Below are 21,385 nucleotides of genomic sequence, written 5' to 3'. Positions count from 1 at the left end.
TCAGCCTGTAGCCTGGCCTAGAGCCATGCCCTGTCAGCCTATAGTCTGGCCTAGAGCCATGCCCTGTCAGCCTATAGTCTGGCCTAGAGCCATGCCCTGTCAGCCTGTAGCCTGGCCTAGAGCCATGCCCTGTCAGCCTGTAGCTCCCTCCATAGACAGAAACATCATGTTGGTGAACACATTTGAAAGTATTAACAGAGAACACTTGAGATTCCAACTACTCAGTCACACCACTATGTTACACACAACTACTCAGTCTCACCCCTGTTACACACAACTACTCAGTCACACCACTATGTTACACACAACTACTCAGTCTCACCCCTGTTACACACAACTACTCAGTCACACCCCTGTTACACACAACTACTCAGTCACACCCCTATGTTACACACAACTACTCAGTCACACCCCTGTTACACACAACTACTCAGTCACACCCCTGTTACACACAACTACTCAGTCACACCCCTGTTACACACAACTACTCAGTCACACCCCTGTTACACACAACTACTCAGTCACACCCCTATGTTACACACAACTACTCAGTCACACCCCTATGTTACACACAACTCCTCAGTCACACCCCTATGTCACACACAACTACTCAGTCACACACAACTCCTCAGTCACACCCCTGTCACACACAACTACTCAGTCACACACAACTACTCAGTCACACCACTATGTTACACACAACTACTCAGTCACACCCCTGTTACACACAACTACTCAGTCACACCCCTGTTACACACAACTCCTCAGTCACACCACTATGTTACACACAACTACTCAGTCACACACCCCTGTTACACACAACTACTCAGTCACACCACTAAGTCACACCCCTGTTACACACAACTACTCAGTCTCACCCCTGTTACACACAACTACTCAGTCACACCCCTGTTACACACAACTACTCAGTCTCACCCCTGTTACACACAACTACTCAGTCACACCACTATGTTACACACAACTCCTCAGTCTCACCCCTGTTACACACAACTCCTCAGTCACACCCCTGTTACACACAACTACTCAGTCACACCCCTGTTACACACAACTACTCAGTCACACCACTATGTTACACACAACTCCTCAGTCACACCCCTCAGTCACACAACTCCTCAGTCACACCCCTGTTACACACAACTACTCAGTCACACCAACTCACACAACTCCTCAGTCTCACCCCTGTTACACACAACTCCTCAGTCACACCCCTGTTACACACAACTACTCAGTCACACCCCTGTTACACACAACTACTCAGTCACACCACTATGTTACACACAACTCCTCAGTCACACCCCTGTCACACACAACTCCTCAGTCACACCCCTATGTTACACACAACTCCTCAGTCACACACAACTCCTCAGTCACACACAACTACTCAGTCACACCCCTATGTTACACACAACTCCTCAGTCACACCCCTGTTACACACAACTCCTCAGTCACACACAACTCCTCAGTCACACCCCTGTTACACACAACTCCTCAGTCACACCCCTGTTACACACAACTCCTCAGTCCATTTGATGTTCACACCATGAATTAACTCTTCATTAAATATCAATTTATTCATGTTTCCTTTCTCTCTCTTACAAAGAATACAATCTGGTCTACAAAATTCAGAGCGTGGAAAGTGTTGGTCAAAATACAGGAGAGAGTGTCCCCCGACCCAAAAGCATCCCTCCCCTCGTCACTCCTTGTAATCGGTATCCATGTGAAACCCCCCCCCCTCCCCAACCTGTTCCTGTACCCTGTCTGACAACACTGCCACAGTGTTACCCCAGGCTGGTACATGTTATGTTACCTCACAGAAAAAACCTGAATAATCAACAGGAGCGAAACTACAGTGGAACTGAGACAGATAGATGTGGACAGACCCCCCACCCCACCCCCTCCCAAAACAACACATTTGAGAAAGTGCTACATTGTTCTCGTTGTTAGCGTCGTCAGCGGATGATGTGTGCCGGCCGGCCTTCCACCCACCAGACAGACTCCTCCAGCCCCAGGACCCAGTCACACCCCTGTTACAGTACCTGCTCTGAGTCCCCCAATGAGGGTGGTGTTGGCTGGGCTGGTGTTGGACCAGGTTTGGCACTGGCCTCCAGACTGGCCCTCTCAGAGCTGGCCTCAGAAGCAGGGGGAGGGGCGGTGAGGGGGTGGGGCAGTTCAAGGAGAGATGGGGCTATATCAGGGCCAGCTGATGCTGACTCGCTGAGCCCACTGGCAGGGCACCGGAGGGGTGGAGGATGGAGGTGGCGCCCCCCTCAGGCCACATAGTGGTACTGGTTGGGACTCTCCTTGTCTCTCTCCATGTAGTCTCTGTCAATCAGCGACTCAATCCGCTTTTTCAGGTCTCCAGGCTGAGGAGAGAACACACAGAGGAATGACAGAGGAGAGAGAACGCACAGAGGAGAGAGAACGCACAGAGGAGAGAGAACGCACAGAGGAGAGAGAACGCACAGAGGAGAGAGAACGCACAGAGGAGAGAGAACGCACAGAGGAGAGAGAACGCACAGAGGAGAGAGAACGCACAGGAGAGAGAACACACAGAGGAGAGAGAACACACAGAGGAGAGAGAACGCACAGAGGAGAGAGAACGCACAGAGGAGAACACACAGAGGAGAGAGAACAGACAGAGGAGAGAGAACGCACAGAGGAGGAGAGAGAACGCACAGAGGAGAGAGAACGCACAGAGGAGAGAGAACGCACAGAGGAGAGAGAACGCACAGAGGAGAGAGAACACAGGAGAGAGAACAGAGGAATGACAGAGGAGAGAGAACGCACAGGAGAGAGAACACACAGAGGAGAGAGAACACACAGAGGAGAGAGAACGCACAGAGGAATGACAGAGGAGAGAGAACGCACAGAGGAGAGAGAACGCACAGAGGAGAGAGAACGCACAGAGGAGAGAGAACGCACAGAGGAGAGAGAACGCACAGAGGAGAGAGAACGCACAGAGGAATGACAGAGGAGAGAGAACGCACAGAGGAATGACAGAGGAGAGAGAACGCACAGAGGAATGACAGAGGAGAGAGAACGCACAGAGGAGAGAGAACGCACAGAGGAGAGAGAACGCACAGAGGAGAGAGAACGCACAGAGGAGAGAGAACACAGAGGAGAGAAACGCACAGAGGAGAGAGAAACACAGAGGAGAGAGAACACACAGAGGAATGACAGAGGAGAGAGAACGCACAGAGGAATGACAGAGGAGAGAGAACGCACAGAGGAGAGAGAACACACAGAGGAATGACAGAGGAGAGAGAACGCACAGAGGAATGACAGAGGAGAGAGAACACACAGAGGAATGACAGAGGAGAGAGAACACACAGAGGAATGACAGAGGAGAGAGAACACAGAGGAATGACAGAGGAGAGAGAACACAGAGGAATGACAGAGGAGAGAGAACACACAGAGGAATGACACTGAAGGGTATGCAGCTTGGAGCTGAGGGTGTACAGTGCAGTTTACTTGATGTGAATGACTGATGTGACTATATTTCAGGGTAGGAAAAAAAGAACAAAAGCAACGAGAGAGAGAGAGAGTGAAAATGAAAGAGTACCTTGACGGGGAACTTGAGCTGGTTGTATAGTTCTGACACCAACAGGTTGTGGCCCAGGGTCTTCCTCATCTTCATGATGCGGACAACGGCAGCGTCGATCTGGTACTGTCTGTCCTGAAACACACGCTCTGTGGTGCTCACCTGCTCCTCTACCTGGACACACAGACACACAGACACATCAACACACGCTCTGTGGTGCTCACCTGCTCCTCTACCTGGACACACAGACACACAGACATCAACACACGCTCTGTGGTGCTCACCTGCTCTTCAACCTGAACACACACACACAGACACATCAACACACGCTCTGTGGTGCTCACCTGCTCTTCAACCTGAACACACACACACACAGACACATCAACACACGCTCTGTGGTGCTCACCTGCTCCTCTACCTGGACACACAGACCAACACAACTGTAATTCACCATTTATTTTCTGTGAACGTTTCACTTCCTGAATAAAATGACTCCAACTCGAGAGTTGACTGTGTGAATGCATGATGGCTACACTTCCTCCAATGATGGGCAAGGGAGGAACTCAAAACTTAGGCAATAAGATTTAACTGACGGGAACCTGGAGTGGCAACCCTCAGTGGAAAGCACCATTATATGGATGAATTAGTCTGATATAACAGACACAATGATTAGAGTCAGCACTCCCTTCTGTTCAACAGGCAGGCACAGACTTGACAATGTACCGTTTCCTTCACAGAGACCGAGAGGTGTTAACCCTACCGTTTCCTTCACAGAGACAGAGGCGTTAACCCTACCGTTTCCTTCACAGAGACAGGTGTTAACCCTACCGTTTCCTTCACAGAGAGAGGTGTTAACCCTACCGTTTCCTTCACAGAGAGAGAGGCGTTAACCCTACCGTTTCCTTCACAGAGACAGAGAGGCGTTAACCCTACCGTTTCCTTCACAGAGACAGGTGTTAAGCCTACCGTTTCCTTCACAGAGACAGGTGTTAAGCCTACCGTTTCCTTCACAGAGACAGGTGTTAAGCCTACCGTTTCCTTCACAGAGAGAGGCGTTAGCCCTACCGTTTCCTTCACAGAGAGAGGTGTTAACCCTACCGTTTCCTTCACAGAGACAGGTGTTAACCCTACCGTTTCCTTCACAGAGACAGAGAGGCGTTAACCCTACCGTTTCCTTCACAGAGACAGGCGTTAACCCTACCGTTTCCTTCACAGAGAGAGGCGTTAACCCTACCGTTTCCTTCACAGAGAGAGGCGTTAACCCTACCGTTTCCTTCACAGAGAGAGAGGTGTTAACCCTACCATTTCCTTCACAGAGAGAGGTGTTAACCCTACCGTTTCCTTCACAGAGAGAGGCGTTAACCCTACCATTTCCTTCACAGAGAGAGGGGTGTTAACCCTACCGTTTCCTTCACAGAGACAGAGGTGTTAACCCTACCGTTTCCTTCACAGAGACAGAGGTGTTAACCCTACCGTTTCCTTCACAGAGACAGAGGTGTTAACCCTACCGTTTCCTTCACAGAGACCCTACCGTTTCCTTCACAGAGAGGGGTGTTAATCCTACCGTTTCTTCACAGAGAGGGTGTTAATCCTACCATTTCCTTCACAGAGAGAGGTGTTAACCCTACCGTTTCCTTCATCTGAATCTGGTTGATCTTGATGCGGAACAGTTTGTGTCTGAAGTCGTTGTTGAAGTTGAAGCGGTCTCCGTCTTCTATGTCCTTCCCCCGGGGACTCTTATTGAGGACGCGCGCCTTCCCACAGGCCAGAGACTGCAGGGTACGCCTCAACTCACCCTCCTCTGGGGACGGAACGGGGACACAGATCACGGTTACACTACTTCCATATACATCAAGTTCAATTGGAGAAATTACATACATTTCATGAATGAGCCCAAATGTTATTTACCCCAAATACGCAATGAGATTAATGTAGAAGAGAGAAAGAGGTGATTAGAAGGGCACTCAACATGTACGGGCGGCACTGACACGAATCACTGATGACTGCTTAAAATGGATAAGACTGCAGGAGCTGTACTGTACTGCCTTTGATATTATTGACCCTATCCGGTTGTTGAGAAATACCTATGATATGGCAAATCTAATAGAACCTTCTCTAATGCCAAACATGTAAAGTGTGGTGTACCGCAGGGCCGCTCTCAAAGTCCTGTACTTTTAAAAATTTTCTTCTCAATACTGAACAAAAAATAAAAACGCAACAAGTGTTGGTTTCATGTTTCATGAGCAGAATTAAGAGCCCAGAAATATTTTGTAACCACAAAAGAGCGTATTGCTCTAGGTCACATGAGGAGAGGTGCCGATGCTTAATTTGTTGGTTTGCCGTCCACTTGCTCTCCATAAGACAGAAGAGTTCCATGCAGTCATGGCTCTGTATAAAACTGTACTTCTCATTTGTTCTGGACCTGGGGACTCTGAAAAGACCCCTGGTGGCATGTCTGGTGTAAGTTGACGAAGCAAACAATTTGGAATTTCCAACACAATGTGTTTTTATAAAAACAAGAAGTGACGCAGTCAGTCTTTCCTCAACTCTCAGCCAAGAGAGACTGGCATGCATAGTATTAATATTAGCCCTCTGGTTACAATGACAAACAAGACTACATGTTAATGTTTAAATGTTGGTACATTGTAAAATCAGTCTGTAATGTCTTGTTCATTGTGTCGGAGCCCAGTAACACCAGCTGCCACCATTGGCATCGGCTGAAGGGGATCAGAATCAATCTAAACTAGAGATAAATAAAGAGAGTAGTTAGTTTAATCTAAGGAAAGGACCAGAGAAAATGTATGTACACCTTTTGTACATATGAAGGCAGTCAGACAGACAGAGGGAGAAGCTGTACCTATGAAGACAGACAGTCAGACAAAATGAGAAGCTGTACCTATGAAGACAGACAGAGGGAGAAGCTGTACCTATGAAGACAGACAGAGAAGCTGTACCTATGAAGAGACAGTCAGATTGACAGAGGGAGAAGCTGTACCTATGAAGACAGACAGTCAGACAAAATGAGAAGCTGTACCTATGAAGACAGACAGAGACAGAAGCTGTACCTATGAAGACAGACAGTCAGATTGACAGAAGGAGAAGCTGTACCTATGAAGACAGACAGTCAGATTGACAGAGGGAGAAGCTGTATCTATGAAGACAGACAGTCAGACAAAATGAGAAGCTGTACCTATGAAGACAGACAGAGAAGCTGTACCTATGAAGACAGACAGAGAAGCTGTACCTATGAAGACAGACAGAGAAGCTGTACCTATGAAGACAGACAGAGAAGCTGTACCTATGAAGACAGACAGAGAAGCTGTACCTATGAAGACAGACAGAGAAGCTGTACCTATGAAGACAGACAGAGAAGCTGTACCTATGACAGTGGCTGATTTGACAGAGAAGAAGCTCCCCCTCGTAACATCAATAGAAGACAGAACAGAGACAGCTGTAGCTCTATGAAGACAGACACAGTTAGCTAGACACATCTGGAACAGAGACACCTGCAGCTGTACCTATGAAGACAGACAGAGAGAGACACATCTGGAACAGAGACACCTGCAGCTCCTTCTTACCCTGTAGACAGACACACAGAGACACATCTGGAACAGAGACACCTGCAGCTCCTTCTTACCCTGTAGACAGACACACAGAGACACATCTGGAACAGAGACACCTGCAGCTCCTTCTTACCCTGTAGACAGACACACAGAGACACATCTGGAACAGAGACACCTGCAGCTCCTTCTTACCCTGTAGACAGACACACAGAGACACATCTGGAACAGAGACACCTGCAGCTCCTTCTTACCCTGTAGACAGACACACAGAGACACATCTGAACAGAGACACCTGCAGCTCCTTCTTACCCTGTAGACAGACACACAGAGACACATCTGGAACAGAGACACCTGCAGCTCCTTACCCTGTGTAGACAGACACACAGAGACACATCTGGAACAGAGACACCTGCAGCTCCTTCTTACCCTGTAGACAGACACACAGAGACACATCTGGAACAGAGACACCTGCAGCTCCTTCTTACCCTGTAGACAGACACACAGAGACACATCTGGAACAGAGACACCTGCAGCTCCTTCTTACCCTGTAGACAGACACACAGAGACACGTCTGGAACAGAGACACCTGCAGCTCCTTCTTACCATGTAGACAGACACACAGACACATCTGGAACAGAGACACCTGCAGCTCCTTCTTACCCTGTAGACAGACACACAGAGACACCTGCAGCTCCTTCTTGTACAGACTGTAGACAGACACTGGAACAGAGACACCTGCAGCTCCTTCTTACCCTGTAGACAGACACACAGACACGTCTGGAACAGAGACACCTGCAGCTCCTTCTTACCCTGTAGACAGACACACAGACACGTCTGGAACAGAGACACCTGCAGCTCCTTCTTGGAAAAAGACTCATTAGAAATTTGACATTTCAAAGAACGCCGCCGATCTTCTAGGAACAGTGCTTCTCCGCTCCTCAAATACCCACACTGTTCTAGAAACAGGCTCACAAACTCAGTCTTCAGAACAGCGTGGCCCAGGGTGGGCTGCCACTGGAGCTTCCTGCCACTGTGTTTCCCCAGATAGAACAGCTTGAATACCTCCTGGAGCTTCACCATCTGGGAAGAGCGAAGAACAGGGGGGGAAGAGAGCGGGAGGCGGAAGAGCGAGGAGGCGGAGGCGGAAGAGCTGAGACAGACACACAGAGCACATCTGGAACAGAGACACCTGCAGCTCGAGGGAGGGGGAAGAGCGAGGGAGGGGGGAAGAGACGAGGGGGAAGAGCCTGTAGGGACAGAGGACCTGCGAGGGGGAAGAGCGAGAAGAGCACGAAGAGACGATCTGGAACAGGGACACCTGAGGGAGGGGAAGAGCGAAGAGCGAGGGAGGGGGAAGAGCTAAGACAGACGAGGGAGGGGGAAGAGCGAGAGAGGAGGGAACTTTATAGCTCCTTCTAAAACCCAGCATACACACACCCAACCACACACAGACAGACACCTCAGGGGGCAGGTGGACCTCCATTGTAGGACAGTAGCCCATGGTGAGGATGTTGACAGCTCCAGCTGGCTGGGCTCACTCTGGTTCTGGGTGTACTGGGGGGACAGACAACCCGAGGCATTCATGTACTGGTGGACACCACCTTATTCAATACTGGAATAAAATACATTAATGTCCTGTTGTGTGAGACAATCAAATCCTTATTGGAAAATGGTGTAAATTGAGAATTCCTTAATTCAAGAAATCGTTTGAATCCATCTGGGAACAAATGTAAACAACATTGGACTACCCCAATTGGTAGAGATGTTACACATGATTCTCTGTGGAAATCGAGATTACAGAGTAATATTGCTCAGTGTTTGGGTCCTTTATCTTCCCATATTGGTATGAACCCGTTTCAGCGATTGGACTTTTGTCATTGCATTTTCTTACATCCGAAAGAGTGTTGTTTGTGACTGCACAGATCTGCATTATCCTCGAAAAGGCTAATGGGATAGCTCCAAAGCAGAGGGAAGCCAATGGGATAGCTCCAAAGCAGTTTAGGACAATAAGGGGATAGCTCCAAAGCAGTTTAGCTACAATAAGCTAATGGGAAGCTCCAAAGCAGTTTAGCTACAATAAGGAATGGGATAGCTCCAAAGCAGTTTAGCTACAATAAGCTTCTGCCACTGGGATAGCAAAGCAGTTTAGCTACAATAAGCTAATGGGATAGCTCCAAAGCAGTTTAGCTACAATAAGCTAATGGGATAGGAAGGTTTAGCGGGGATAGCGCCAAAGCAGTTTAGCTACAATAAGCTAATGGGAGGCTCCAAAGCAGTTTAGCTACAAGAAGCTAATGGGAGAGTTTAGCTACAATAAGCTAATGGGAAGAAAGCAGTTTAGCTAGGAAGGGGATAGCTCCAAAGCAGTTTAGCTACAATAGCTAATGGGAGGCTCCAAAGCAGTTTAGCTACAATAAGCTAATGGGAGGCTCCAAAGCGAGGGAGGGGAATAAGCGGGGATAGAAAGCAGTTTAGCTACAATAAGCTAATGGGAGGGGAAAGCAGTTTAGGGGACAATAAGCTAATGGGAGAGCTCCAAAGCAGGGGCTACAATAAGCTAATGGGATAGCTCCAAAGCTCTTTAGCTACAATAAGCTAATGGGATAGAAAGCAGGCTACAATAAGCTAATGGGATAGCGCGAAGCAGGGCTAAGAGCGAGGAGGGGAAGAGCGAGGAGGGAGCTACAATAAGCTAATGGGATAGCGAAAGCAGTTTAGCTAAGAGCAATAAGCTTGGGATAGCGCCAAAGCGAGTTTAGATTTTAAGGCTTACAAAAAGCCCAGCATACACAATAAGCACCCAACCACAGCTACAGACAGACATACCTCAGGGTTTAGCAGGTGGACCTCCATAGCTAGTAGCACCAAAGCAGTTTAGGAGGGCCAATGGGATAGCCCATGGTTTAGGATAAGTTGGGATAGCTCCAAAGCAGTTTAGCTACAATAAGCTAATGGGATAGCTCCAAAGCAGTTTAGCTACAATAAGCTTCTGGGATAGTCCAAAGGGTTTAGACAGACAACCCGATTCAATACATTCATGTACTGGTGGACACAACCTTGTTCAATACTGGAATAAAATACATTAATGTCCTGTTGTTTAGACAATCAAATCCTTAATTTCTTGGAAAATGGTGTAAATTGAGAATTCCTTAATTCAAGAAATTGTTTGAATATCTGGGAACAAATGTAAACATCATTGGATACCCCAATTGGTAAATGTTACAGTTTGGTAGCTACTTTGGGTATAAGCTAATGGGATAGCCCAAAGAGTTTACCCGTTACAATATTCTAATGGGATAGCTCCAAAGCAGTTTAGCTCAATAAGTTAATGGGATAGCATTTATCTTCCCAAAGCAGTTTAGGTAATGATACTCCAAAGCAGTTTCTACAATTGATCTCCAAAGCTTTTAGCTAATTGCATTTAGCTCCAAAGCAGTTTAGCTACAATAAGCTAATGGGATAGCTCCAAAGCAGTTTAGCTACAATAAGCTAATGGGATAGCTCCAAAGCAGTTTAGCTACAATAAGCTAATGGGATAGCTCCAAAGCAGTTTAGCTACAATAAGCTAATGGGATAGCTCCAAAGCAGTTTAGCTACAATAAGCTAATGGGATAGCTCCAAAGCAGTTTAGCTACAATAAGCTAATGGGATAGCTCCAAAGCAGTTTAGCTACAATAAGCTAATGGGATAGCTCCAAAGCAGTTTAGCTACAATAAGCTAATGGGATAGCTCCAAAGCAGTTTAGCTACAATAAGCTAATGGGATAGCTCCAAAGCAGTTTAGCTACAATAAGCTAATGGGATAGCGCCAAAGCAGTTTAGCTACAATAAGCTAATGGGATAGCTCCAAAGCAGTTTAGCTACAATAAGCTAATGGGATAGCTCCAAAGCAGTTTAGCTACAATAAGCTAATGGGATAGCTCCAAAGCAGTTTAGCTACAATAAGCTAATGGGATAGCTCCAAAGCAGTTTAGCTACAATAAGCTAATGGGATAGCTCCAAAGCAGTTTAGCTACAATAAGCTAATGGGATAGCTCCAAAGCAGTTTAGCTACAATAAGCTAATGGGATAGCTCCAAAGCAGTTTAGCTACAATAAGCTAATGGGATAGCTCCAAAGCAGTTTAGCTACAATAAGCTAATGGGATAGCTCCAAAGCAGTTTAGCTACAATAAGCTAATGGGATAGCGCCAAAGCAGTTTAGCTACAATTTGCTGTCTAACATGAGAAAATATTACCACGGTGACATCTGCCGAATCCCACTTCTGCCACAAAACTGTCCGAATTAATCTAAACTAACAAAATGCCGATCGACGTTGATGTCGATTAAGGCAGCCCCCCCAAGCACCTCTCTGATTCAGAGGGGGTGAGTTAAATGTAGAAGACACATTTCAGTTGAATGCATTCAGTTGTACAGCTGACACACACGGTTGAAGTCGGAGGTTTACACGACACCAAAGCCAAATACATTTACATTCGTTTTTCACAATTCCTGACATTTAATCCTAGTAAAAATTCCCTGTCCTAGGTTATTTTAAGAATATGAAATGTTAGAATAATAGTAGAGAGAATGATTTATTTCAGCTTTTATTTCTTTCATCACATTCCCAGTGAGTCAGAAGTTTACATACACTCAATTAGTATTTGGTAGCATTGCCTTTAAATTGTTTAACTTGGGTCACACATGTTTTGGGTAGCCTTCCACAAGCTTCCCACAATAGGTTGGATGAATTTTGGCCCATTCCTCCTGACAGAGCTGGTGTAACTGAGTCAGGTTTGAAGGCCTCCTTGCTCGCACATGCTTCTTCAGTTCTGCCCACACATTTTCTATAGGATTGAGGTCAGTTCTTGTGATGGCCACTCCAATACCTTGACTTTGTTGTCCTTAAGCCATTTTGCCACAACTTTGGAAGTATGCTCGGGGTCATTGTCCATTTGGAAGACCCATTTGCGACCAATCTTTAACGTCCTAACTGATGTCTTGAGATGTTGCTTCAATATATCCACATAATTTTCCAGCTTCATGCCATCCATGTTGTGAAGCGAACCAGTCCCTCCTGCAGCAAAGCACCCCCACAACATGATGCTGCCACCCCTGTGTTTTACAGTTGGGATGGTGTTCTTCGGCTTGCAAGCCTCCCTATTTTTCCTCCAAACATAACGATGGTCATTATGGCCAAACAGTTTGATTTGTGTTTCATAAGACCAGAGGACATTTTTCCAAAAAGTATGATCTTTGTCCCCATGTGCAGTTGCAAACGGTAGTCTGGCTTTTTTATGGCAGTTTTGGAGCAGTGGCTTCTTCCTTGCTGAGCAGCCTTTCAGGTTGTCGATATAGGACTTGTTTTACTGTGGATATAGATGCTTTTGTACCAGTTTCCTCCAGCATCTTCACATGGTCCTTTGCTGCTGTTGTGGGATTGATTTGCACTTTTCACACAAAAGTGCGTTCATCTCCAGGAGACAGAATGCATCTTCTTCCTGAGCGGTATGACGGCTGTGTGGTCCCATGGTGTTTATACTTGCGTACTATGGTTTGTACAGATGAACATGGTACCTTCCGGTGTTTGGAAATTGCTCCTAAGGATGAATCAGACTTGTGGAGGTCTACAATTGTTTTTTCTGAGGTCTTTGCTGATTTCTTTTGATTTTCCCATGTCGTCAAGCAAAGAGGCACTGAGTTTGAAGGTAGGCCTTGAAATACATCCACAGGGAAACCTCCAATTGACACAAATGATGTCAATTAGTCTATCAGAAGCTTCTAAAGCAATGACATAATTTTCTGGAATTTTCCAAGCTGTTTAAAGGCACAGTCAACTTAGTGTATGTAAACTTCTGACCCACTGGAATTGTGATACAGTGAATTAAAAGTGAAATAATCTGTCTGTAAACAATTGTTGGAAAAATGACTTGTGTGATGCACAAAGTAGATGTCCTAACCGACTTGCCAAAACTATAGTTTGTTAACAAGAAATTTGTGGAGTGGTTGAAAAACAAGTTGTAATGACTCCTCCGTGTACGTAAACTTCTCGACTTCAACTGTAGCCATGTCAGTAAGCTAGCTAGCGACAACAGCTCCACAGCTGAAAGTCAGGGCACGAGAGACCAACGTCCTGACACACAACTTGTCCAATCAGGGCACTAGAGACCAACGTCCTGACACACAACTTGTCCAGTCAGGGCACTAGAGACCAACGTCCTGACACACAACTCCAGTCAGGCACTAGAGACCAACGTCCTGACACACAACTTGTCCAGGAGACGGCGACCCGTTTCCTTTCCTTCTGTTAGGTTTTTGAAAAATAACGGACACTAAATATTCAAAATACGAGATCCACAAGACTGATTGGTTGAGGGACGAGCGTCACGGAGGGGTGACGACAACATGGCCTCAAGTCAGATGATTCACTGGTGGTAAATGTATACTACAGTAAGGACTTCAGTGACATGGAGGAGTCTGTGTTCACCTGCTTGAACTGGATCATAACGTCTTTGGAGAGCTCCATGTCCTTAAACATCCCCTCCAGCTTACTGGTGAAGGCCGCTCCACACTCTGCAGGGACAGGAAGCAGGAAGTCACAAACCATCACACCCACTCTCTGTTCACAAGTTTTTATAGAGTATTATAAGCTGGGTGGTTTGAGCACTGAATGCTGATTGGCTGACAGCCAGGGTATATCAGATCATATACCACGGGTATGATAAAACATGTATTTTTACTGCTCTAATTACGTTTGTTACCAGTTTATAATAGCAATAAGGAACCTCAGGGGTTTGTGGTATATGGCTAATATACCACGGCTAAGGGCTGTATCCAGGCACTCCGCGTTGCGTCATGCTTAAGAACAGCCCCTAGCCATGGTGTATTGGCCATATACCACACCTCCTACGGGCCTTACTGCTTAAACACATTGCATGACCTGGTAACTGTGGTGGTGTTTCTACAGTCACACACCAGAGGTAGTGACAAACCACCGATGGGCCAACTTCACTGCTGAGGCAACAATCAGCATCTGCCGGAGGACATTTGACAATATCCCACGAACACAGGGCCTAAAATAAACACACTCACCAAATGTGGGTAGATTTTGACATTGGTGGGTAGAGGTCTATATCACCAGAGAGGTCTATATCACCAGAGAGGTCTATATCACCAGCCATGTTGGTGGGTAGAGAGGTCTATATCACCAGCCATGTTGGTGGGTAGAGGTCTATATCACCAGAGAGGTCTATATCACCAGCCATGTTGGTGGGTAGAGAGGTCTATATCACCAGCCATGTAGGTGGGTAGAGAGGTCTATATCACCAGCCATGTTGGTGGGTAGAGGTCTATATCACCAGCCATGTTGGTGGGTAGAGAGGTCTATATCACCAGCCATGTTGGTGGGTAGAGAGGTCTATATCACCAGCCATGTTGGTGGGTAGAGGTCTATATCACCAGCCATGTTGGTGGGTAGAGAGGTCTATATCACCAGCCATGTTGGTGGGTAGAGGTCTATATCACCAGCCATGTTGGTGGGTAGAGGTCTATATCACCAGCCATGTTGGTGGGTAGAGAGGTCTATATCACCAGCCATGTTGGTGGGTAGAGAGGTCTATATCACCAGATGTTGGTGGGTAGAGTCTATATCACCAGCCATGTTGGTGGGTAGAGAGGACTATATCACCTGCCATGTTGGTGGGTAGAGGTCTATATCACCAGCCATGTTGGTGGGTAGAGGTCTATATCACCAGCCATGTTGGTGGGTAGAGAGGTCTATATCACCAGCCATGTTGGTGGGTAGAGAGGTCTATATCACCAGCCATGTTGGTGGGTAGAGAGGTCTATATCACCAGCCATGTTGGTGGGTAGAGAGGTCTATATCACCAGCCATGTTGGTGGGTAGAGAGGTCTATATCACCAGCCATGTTGGTGGGTAGAGAGGTCTATATCACCAGCCATGTTGGTGGGTAGAGAGGTCTATATCACCAGCCATGTTGGTGGGTAGAGAGGTCTATATCACCAGCCATGTTGGTGGGTAGAGGTCTATATCACCAGCCATGTAGGTGGGTAGAGAGGACTATATCACCAGCCATGTTGGTGGGTAGAGGTCTATATCACCAGCCATGTTGGTGGGTAGAGAGGTCTATATCACCAGCCATGTTGGTGGGTAGAGGTCTATATCACCAGCCATGTAGGTGGGTAGAGGTCTATATCACCAGCCATGTTGGTGGGTAGAGAGGTCTATATCACCAGCCATGTTGGTGGGTAGAGGTCTATATCACCAGCCATGTAGGTGGGTAGAAGTCTATATCACCAGCCATGTTGGTGGGTAGAAGTCTATATCACCAGCCATGTTGGTGGGTAGAGAGGTCTATATCACCAGCCATGTAGGTGGGTAGAGAGGTCTATATCACCAGCCATGTTGGTGGGTAGAGGTCTATATCACCAGCCATGTTGGTGGGTAGAGAGGTCTATATCACCAGCCATGTTGGTGGGTAGAGAGGTCTATATCACCAGCCATGTTGGTGGGTAGAGGTCTATATCACCAGCCATGTTGGTGGGTAGAGGTCTATATCACCAGCCATGTTGGTGGGTAGAGGTCTATATCACCAGCCATGTTGGTGGGTAGAGGTCTATATCACCAGCCATGTTGGTGGGTAGAGAGGTCTATATCACCAGAGAGGACTATATCACCAGCCATGTTGGTGGGTAGAGAGGTCTATATCACCAGAGAGGTCTATATCACCAGCCATGTTGGTGGGTAGAGAGGACTATATCACCTGCCATGTAGGTAGGTAGAGAGGTCTATATCACCAGCCATGTAGGTGGGTAGAGGTCTATATCACCAGCCATGTTGGTGGGTAGAGAGGTCTATATCACCAGCCATGTTGGTGGGTAGAGAGGTCTATATCACCAGCCATGTTGGTGGGTAGAGAGGTCTATATCACCAGCCATGTTGGTGGGTAGAGAGGTCTATATCACCAGCCATGTTGGTGGGTAGAGGTCTATATCACCAGCCATGTTGGTGGGTAGAGGTCTATATCACCAGCCATGTAGGTGGGTAGAGAGGTCTATATCACCAGCCATGTAGGTGGGTTAGTCAGGGCAACAGAGCATTTCACTCACATTGACAAATAAACGTGTCGTGAGGAAGTCAAGTAGGAAAACTTAACTAAATCATTGCTGCAGTAACTGTTTGGTCATTTTGTTTCATAGATGGTAGATCATCACCAAGAACTAGGTATCCTCTCAAATATATCCTGTGGAGGCGCTGCAACAATGCCTGGCTGGGGAGCTGTGAACACTGGGATTTGAAAGTGCTCAAGATGCACAGGCGTAGAAGTCAGTCTAATTTACTGGAACGTCCACTGAAGTGAGGCGTTGTGTTTCTTGGCTATTTTACAATGTTTTGTTCACAAGCTGTTTTTTAGTTTCAATGTTTGACTCTGCTTCAACTGCAGGTGAAAACGCCATGTTGGTGGGTCAGACCATCTACTCTCATACCTCACAGGCACACCGTCACTGACCACTCCTCCAGCGGCTAGAGTACCACCGTTGCCACGGTAATCGGCCGCCCTTAAAGGGGCAGCTGAACAAGTCTCATCTGTGTTTTGGTTTAAAATTAAAGTTAGTTAAAAATTATTAGCCCTATACCACATCACTTCTTACTAGTAATATGTTTGTTTCTGAAACATTACAAAGCATGTTCATTTGTTTCTGAACCATTACAAAGCATGTTCATTTGTTTCTGAACCATTACAAAGCATGTTCATTTGTTTCTGAAACATTACAAAGCATGTTCATTTGTTTCTGAACCATTACAAAGCATGTTCATTTGTTTCTGAAACATCACAAAGCATGTTCATTTGTTTCTGAACCATTACAAAGCATGTTCATTTGTTTCTGAAACATTACAAAGCATGTTCATTTGTTTCTGAAACATCACAAAGCATGTTCATTTGTTTCTGAAACATTACAAAGCATGTTCATTTGTTTCTGAAACATCAAAGCATGTTCATTTGTTTCTGAAACATTACAAAGCATGTTCATTTGTTTCTGAAACATTACAAAGCATGTTCATTTGTTTTCTTTCTGAAACATTAAAGTGTGTTCATTTGTTTAGTTTCTTAAACAAAACAATATTTTGTCTGGTAATAAAACTGCTAGATCACCAGCTAGTTTTGGTCCCTACCCAGACAAAGCCTGCTATAAGAGATACCAGCCATGTTGGTGACAAAGGTGATTTTGAAGATCGCTGCATTGTATCACCAGCATCATGTTTTGAGTTTGGACAGCTTACCGTGTTTGAGTTTGGACAGCTTACCGTGTTTGAGTTTGGACAGCATGGACTTCTCAGCGTCCACGGAGGCACTCTTCCCCACCAGCAGGCGTTTGGCCAGGTCCTTCTTATAAAAGGCCTCGAACACATCCTTCCCGTGGATGAAGCGGAAGATGATCATGATCTTGTCTAGAATTCTCTCCATCTCCTCCTCGGTAGCTTCCTTGTTGCCCGCCCTCAACTTACAGTCCACGTACTTCGCTGTGCAGAGATAGGACACCGCCAGTTAGATAAAACATACAGGAAACACTCATATTAGTTAGTTACAGTTATATTAGTTAGTTATATTAGTTAGTTACAGTTATATTAGTTAGTTATAGTTATATTAGTTAGGAAACACTCATATTAGTTAGGAAACACTCATATTAGTTAGGAAACACTCATATTAGTTATATTAGTTAGTTAGTTATATTAGTTAGGAAACACTCATATTAGTTATATTAGTTAGTTATAGTTATATTAGTTAGGAAACACTCATATCTGGCGTGGAACCTCTGATATTTTAAGCAATGGTTTTAAGATTGCAGGTGCCTTTAAATATCTCCTGCCCTGACTCTGCACACACACACACACACAGCCGTCTTGTCCTCACCGATGAGTTCAGCAGGTTTGTTGGGTCTGTTGTTGATGAAAGCTTCAAAGGCCTCCTTCATATTGATGAAGGTCGTTTTATGTTGAAACAGCCCTGGGCCACCACCATCTTATCCTTAAAGTCCAACAGGTCTTGAACCATGTCATTATCCTTCTCTGGGTAGCCCACAATCTCACCACCATCTGTTAGGAGACATCTCAGTGAGACTGGAATCAATAGAAGTGTTTCTGAGTGAGAGTAGTCCATCCAGATCGAGAGAGAGCCAGAGGTGGAGAGCCAGAGTTAGCAGCCAGAGCATGCCCCAGGCGAGAGAGAGCCAGTCCAGAGCAGAGAGGCCAGAGCGAGAGAGAGCCAGATCGAGAGAAGCCAGAGCGAGAGAGAGCCAGAGCGAGAGAGAGCCAGAGCGAGAGAGAGCCAGAGCGACGCCATGTTAGCGAGAAACATAACAGAGAGCCAGAGCCCAAGACGAGATAGCGAGAGCCAGAAAGAGACAGAGGGGAGAGAGTGTACCTTGATGTAGTCTCTCCAGTGCTGCAGTTATGGGAGTCATTTTCACCTTACTGAAGAGCTGGTTAGAGCCAGCTCCATCACCCGGTTCTAACAGAATACTGAGACCTGGAGTTATCACCTGGTTACCTTCTAACAGAATACTGAGACCTGGAGGAGGGTCAATATCACCTGGTTACCGTCTAACAGAATACTGAGACCTGGAGGAGGGTCAGTATCACCTGGTCTAACAGAATACTGAGACCTGGAGGAGGGTCAGTATCACCTGGTTAACACTCAGAATACTGAGACCTGGAGTTATCACCTGGTTAACAGAATACTGAGACCTGGAGGAGTTCAATATCACCTGGTCTAACAGAATACTGAGACCTGGACCAGGGTCAGTATCACCTGGTTACCTTCAACAGAATACTGAGACCTGGAGGAGGGTCAGATCACCTGGTTACCGTCTAACAGAATACTGAGACCTGGAGGAGGGGGTCAGTATCACCTGGTTACCGTTAACAGAATACTTAGACCTGAAGGAGGTCAGTATCACCTGGTTACCTTCTAACAGAATACTGAGACCTGGAGGAGGATCAATATCACCTGGTTACCGTTAACAGAATACTGAGACCTGGAGGAGGGTCAGTATACCTGGTCTAACAGAATACAGACCTGGAGGAGGGTCAGTTATCATTGGTTACCGTTAACAGAATTACTGAGACCTGGAGGAGGGTCAATTCACCTTCTAACAGAATACTGAGACCTAGGAGGGTCAATATCACCTGGTCTTTGAATACTGAGACCTGGAAGGGTCAGTATCACCTGGTTACCGTCTAACAGAATACTGAGACCTGGAGGAGGGGTCAGTATCACCTGGTTACCGTTAACAGAATACACTCCTGGAGGAGGGTCAGTATCACCTGTTACCTTCTAACAGAATACTGAGACCTGGAGGAGGGTCAGTATCACCTGGTTACCGTCTAACAGAATACTGAGACCTGGAGGAGGGGGTCAGTATCACCTGGTTACCTTCTAACAGAATACTGAGACCTGGAGGAGGGTCAGTATCACCTGGTTACCGTCTAACAGAATACTGAGACCTGGAGGAGGGGTCAGTATCACCTGTTTAGTTACTGAGACCTGAAGGAGGGTCAGTTCACCTGGTTAAGTTTAACAGAATACTGAGACCTGGAGGAGGGTCAGTTACCTGGTTGAGTAACAGAATACTGAGACCTGAAGGAGGGTCAATATCACCTGGTTACACTAACAGAATACTGAGACCTGGAGGAGGGTCAATTACCTGGTTACCGTAATACTGAGACCTGGAGGAGTTCAATATCACCTTAACAGAATACTGAGACCTGGAGGAGGGTCAATATCACCTGGTCTAACAGAATTGAGACCTGGAGGAGGGTCAGTATCACCTGGTTACCTTCTAACAGAATACTGAGACCTGGAGGAGGGTCAGTATCACCTGGTTACCGTCTAACAGAATACTGAGACCTGGAACACTCACCTGGTTACCGTCTAACAGAATACTGAGACCTGAAGGAGGGTCAGTATCACCTGGTTACCTTCTAACAGAATATGAGACCTGGAGTTAGTTCACCTGGTTACCGTCTAACAGAATACTGAGACCTGGAGGAGGGTCAGTATCACCTGGTCTAACAGAATACTGAGACCTGGAGGAGGGTTAGTATTACCTACCGGAAAGACTGAGATATTAGTTAAATTAGTTAGTTACTAGTTAGGAGGGTCACACCTATTAGTTAACAGAATACTGAGACCTGGAGGAGGGTCAGTATACCTGGTTACCGTTAGAATTATGGAGTTATATGGTAGTTAACAGAATACTGAGACCTGGAGGAGTTATATTAGTTAGGAAACAGAATACTGAGACCTGGAGGATTCACCTGTTACCGTCTAACAGAATACTGAGACCTGGAGAGGGGTCATATCACCTAGTTATTCTAAGTTAGAATACTGAGACCTGGAGGAGGGTCAGTATACCTGGTTACCGTCTAACAGAATACTGAGACCTCATATTAGTTATATTAGTTAGTTATAGTTATATTAGTTAGAAACACTCATATTAGTTATATTATTAGTTATACTGAGACCTGGAGGACACTCATATCAGTCTAACAGAATACTGAGACCTGAAGGAGGGTATATTACCTGGTTACCTTATAACAGAATACTGAGACCTGGAGGATATTCAGTATCACCTGTTAGTCTATACAGAATACTGAAACCTGGATTGGTTAGAATATTGAGACCTGGAGGACACTCATATTAGTTATATTAGAATTACCTGGAGGAGGTTATCACCTGGTCTATATTAGTTAGTAACACCTGGTTACCATCTAGTTAGAATACTGAGACCTGGAGGAACAGTATCACCTGGTCTAACAGAATATTAGACCTAGGAGGGTCAATGGTTAGTTAACAGATTAGACCTGGAGGATAGTTATATTAACAGAATACTGAGAAACACTCATATCAGTTATCACCTGGTTAGTCTAACAGAATACTGAGACCTGGAGGAGGGTCAGTACACCTGGTCTAACAGAATACTGAGACCTGGAGGAGGTCAGTTATATTGGTTACCGAAACACTCATACTGAGACCTGGAGGAGGGTCAGTATCACCTGTCTAACAGAATACTGAGACCTGAAGGACATATCACCTGGTTACCATCTAACAGAATACTGAGACCTGGAGGAGGGTCAGTATCACCTCACTAACAGAATACTGAGACCTGGAGGAGGGTCAGTATCACCTGGTCTAACAGAATACTGAGACCTGGAGGAGGGTCAGTATCACCTGGTTACCATCTAACAGAATACTGAGACCT

The 21,385-nt window shown here is 46.0% G+C and overlaps 1 protein-coding gene across 1 annotated transcript in view; it reads right to left on the bottom strand.

The window, feature by feature from the left end:
- Window positions 1-2,156: 2,156 nt before the first annotated feature.
- Window positions 2,157-21,385, bottom strand: part of LOC124023381 (cullin-4A-like) — a 28,784-nt gene continuing 9,555 nt past the window's right edge. The window contains exons 12-27 of the mRNA XM_046337915.1: window positions 18,547-18,693; window positions 18,037-18,129; window positions 17,430-17,645; window positions 13,590-13,675; window positions 8,585-8,679; window positions 8,098-8,275; window positions 7,834-7,935; window positions 7,670-7,786; window positions 7,552-7,611; window positions 7,435-7,491; window positions 7,318-7,377; window positions 7,200-7,259; window positions 7,081-7,141; window positions 5,191-5,462; window positions 3,584-3,736; window positions 2,157-2,384 (exon numbers count right to left, since the gene is read on the bottom strand). Of these exons, the coding sequence (XP_046193871.1) occupies window positions 2,289-2,384; window positions 3,584-3,736; window positions 5,191-5,462; window positions 7,081-7,141; window positions 7,200-7,259; window positions 7,318-7,377; window positions 7,435-7,491; window positions 7,552-7,611; window positions 7,670-7,786; window positions 7,834-7,935; window positions 8,098-8,275; window positions 8,585-8,679; window positions 13,590-13,675; window positions 17,430-17,645; window positions 18,037-18,129; window positions 18,547-18,693 (1,853 nt within the window). The 3' untranslated portion in view covers window positions 2,157-2,288. The remainder of the gene's footprint in view (window positions 2,385-3,583; window positions 3,737-5,190; window positions 5,463-7,080; window positions 7,142-7,199; window positions 7,260-7,317; window positions 7,378-7,434; window positions 7,492-7,551; window positions 7,612-7,669; window positions 7,787-7,833; window positions 7,936-8,097; window positions 8,276-8,584; window positions 8,680-13,589; window positions 13,676-17,429; window positions 17,646-18,036; window positions 18,130-18,546; window positions 18,694-21,385) is intronic.

This window comes from Oncorhynchus gorbuscha, unplaced genomic scaffold, assembly GCF_021184085.1.
Source record: "Oncorhynchus gorbuscha isolate QuinsamMale2020 ecotype Even-year unplaced genomic scaffold, OgorEven_v1.0 Un_scaffold_1618, whole genome shotgun sequence".
NCBI lineage: Eukaryota > Metazoa > Chordata > Actinopteri > Salmoniformes > Salmonidae > Oncorhynchus > Oncorhynchus gorbuscha.
Note: the sequence above shows the minus strand (reverse complement) of the source record. Positions and strands in the feature narration are given on the sequence as shown.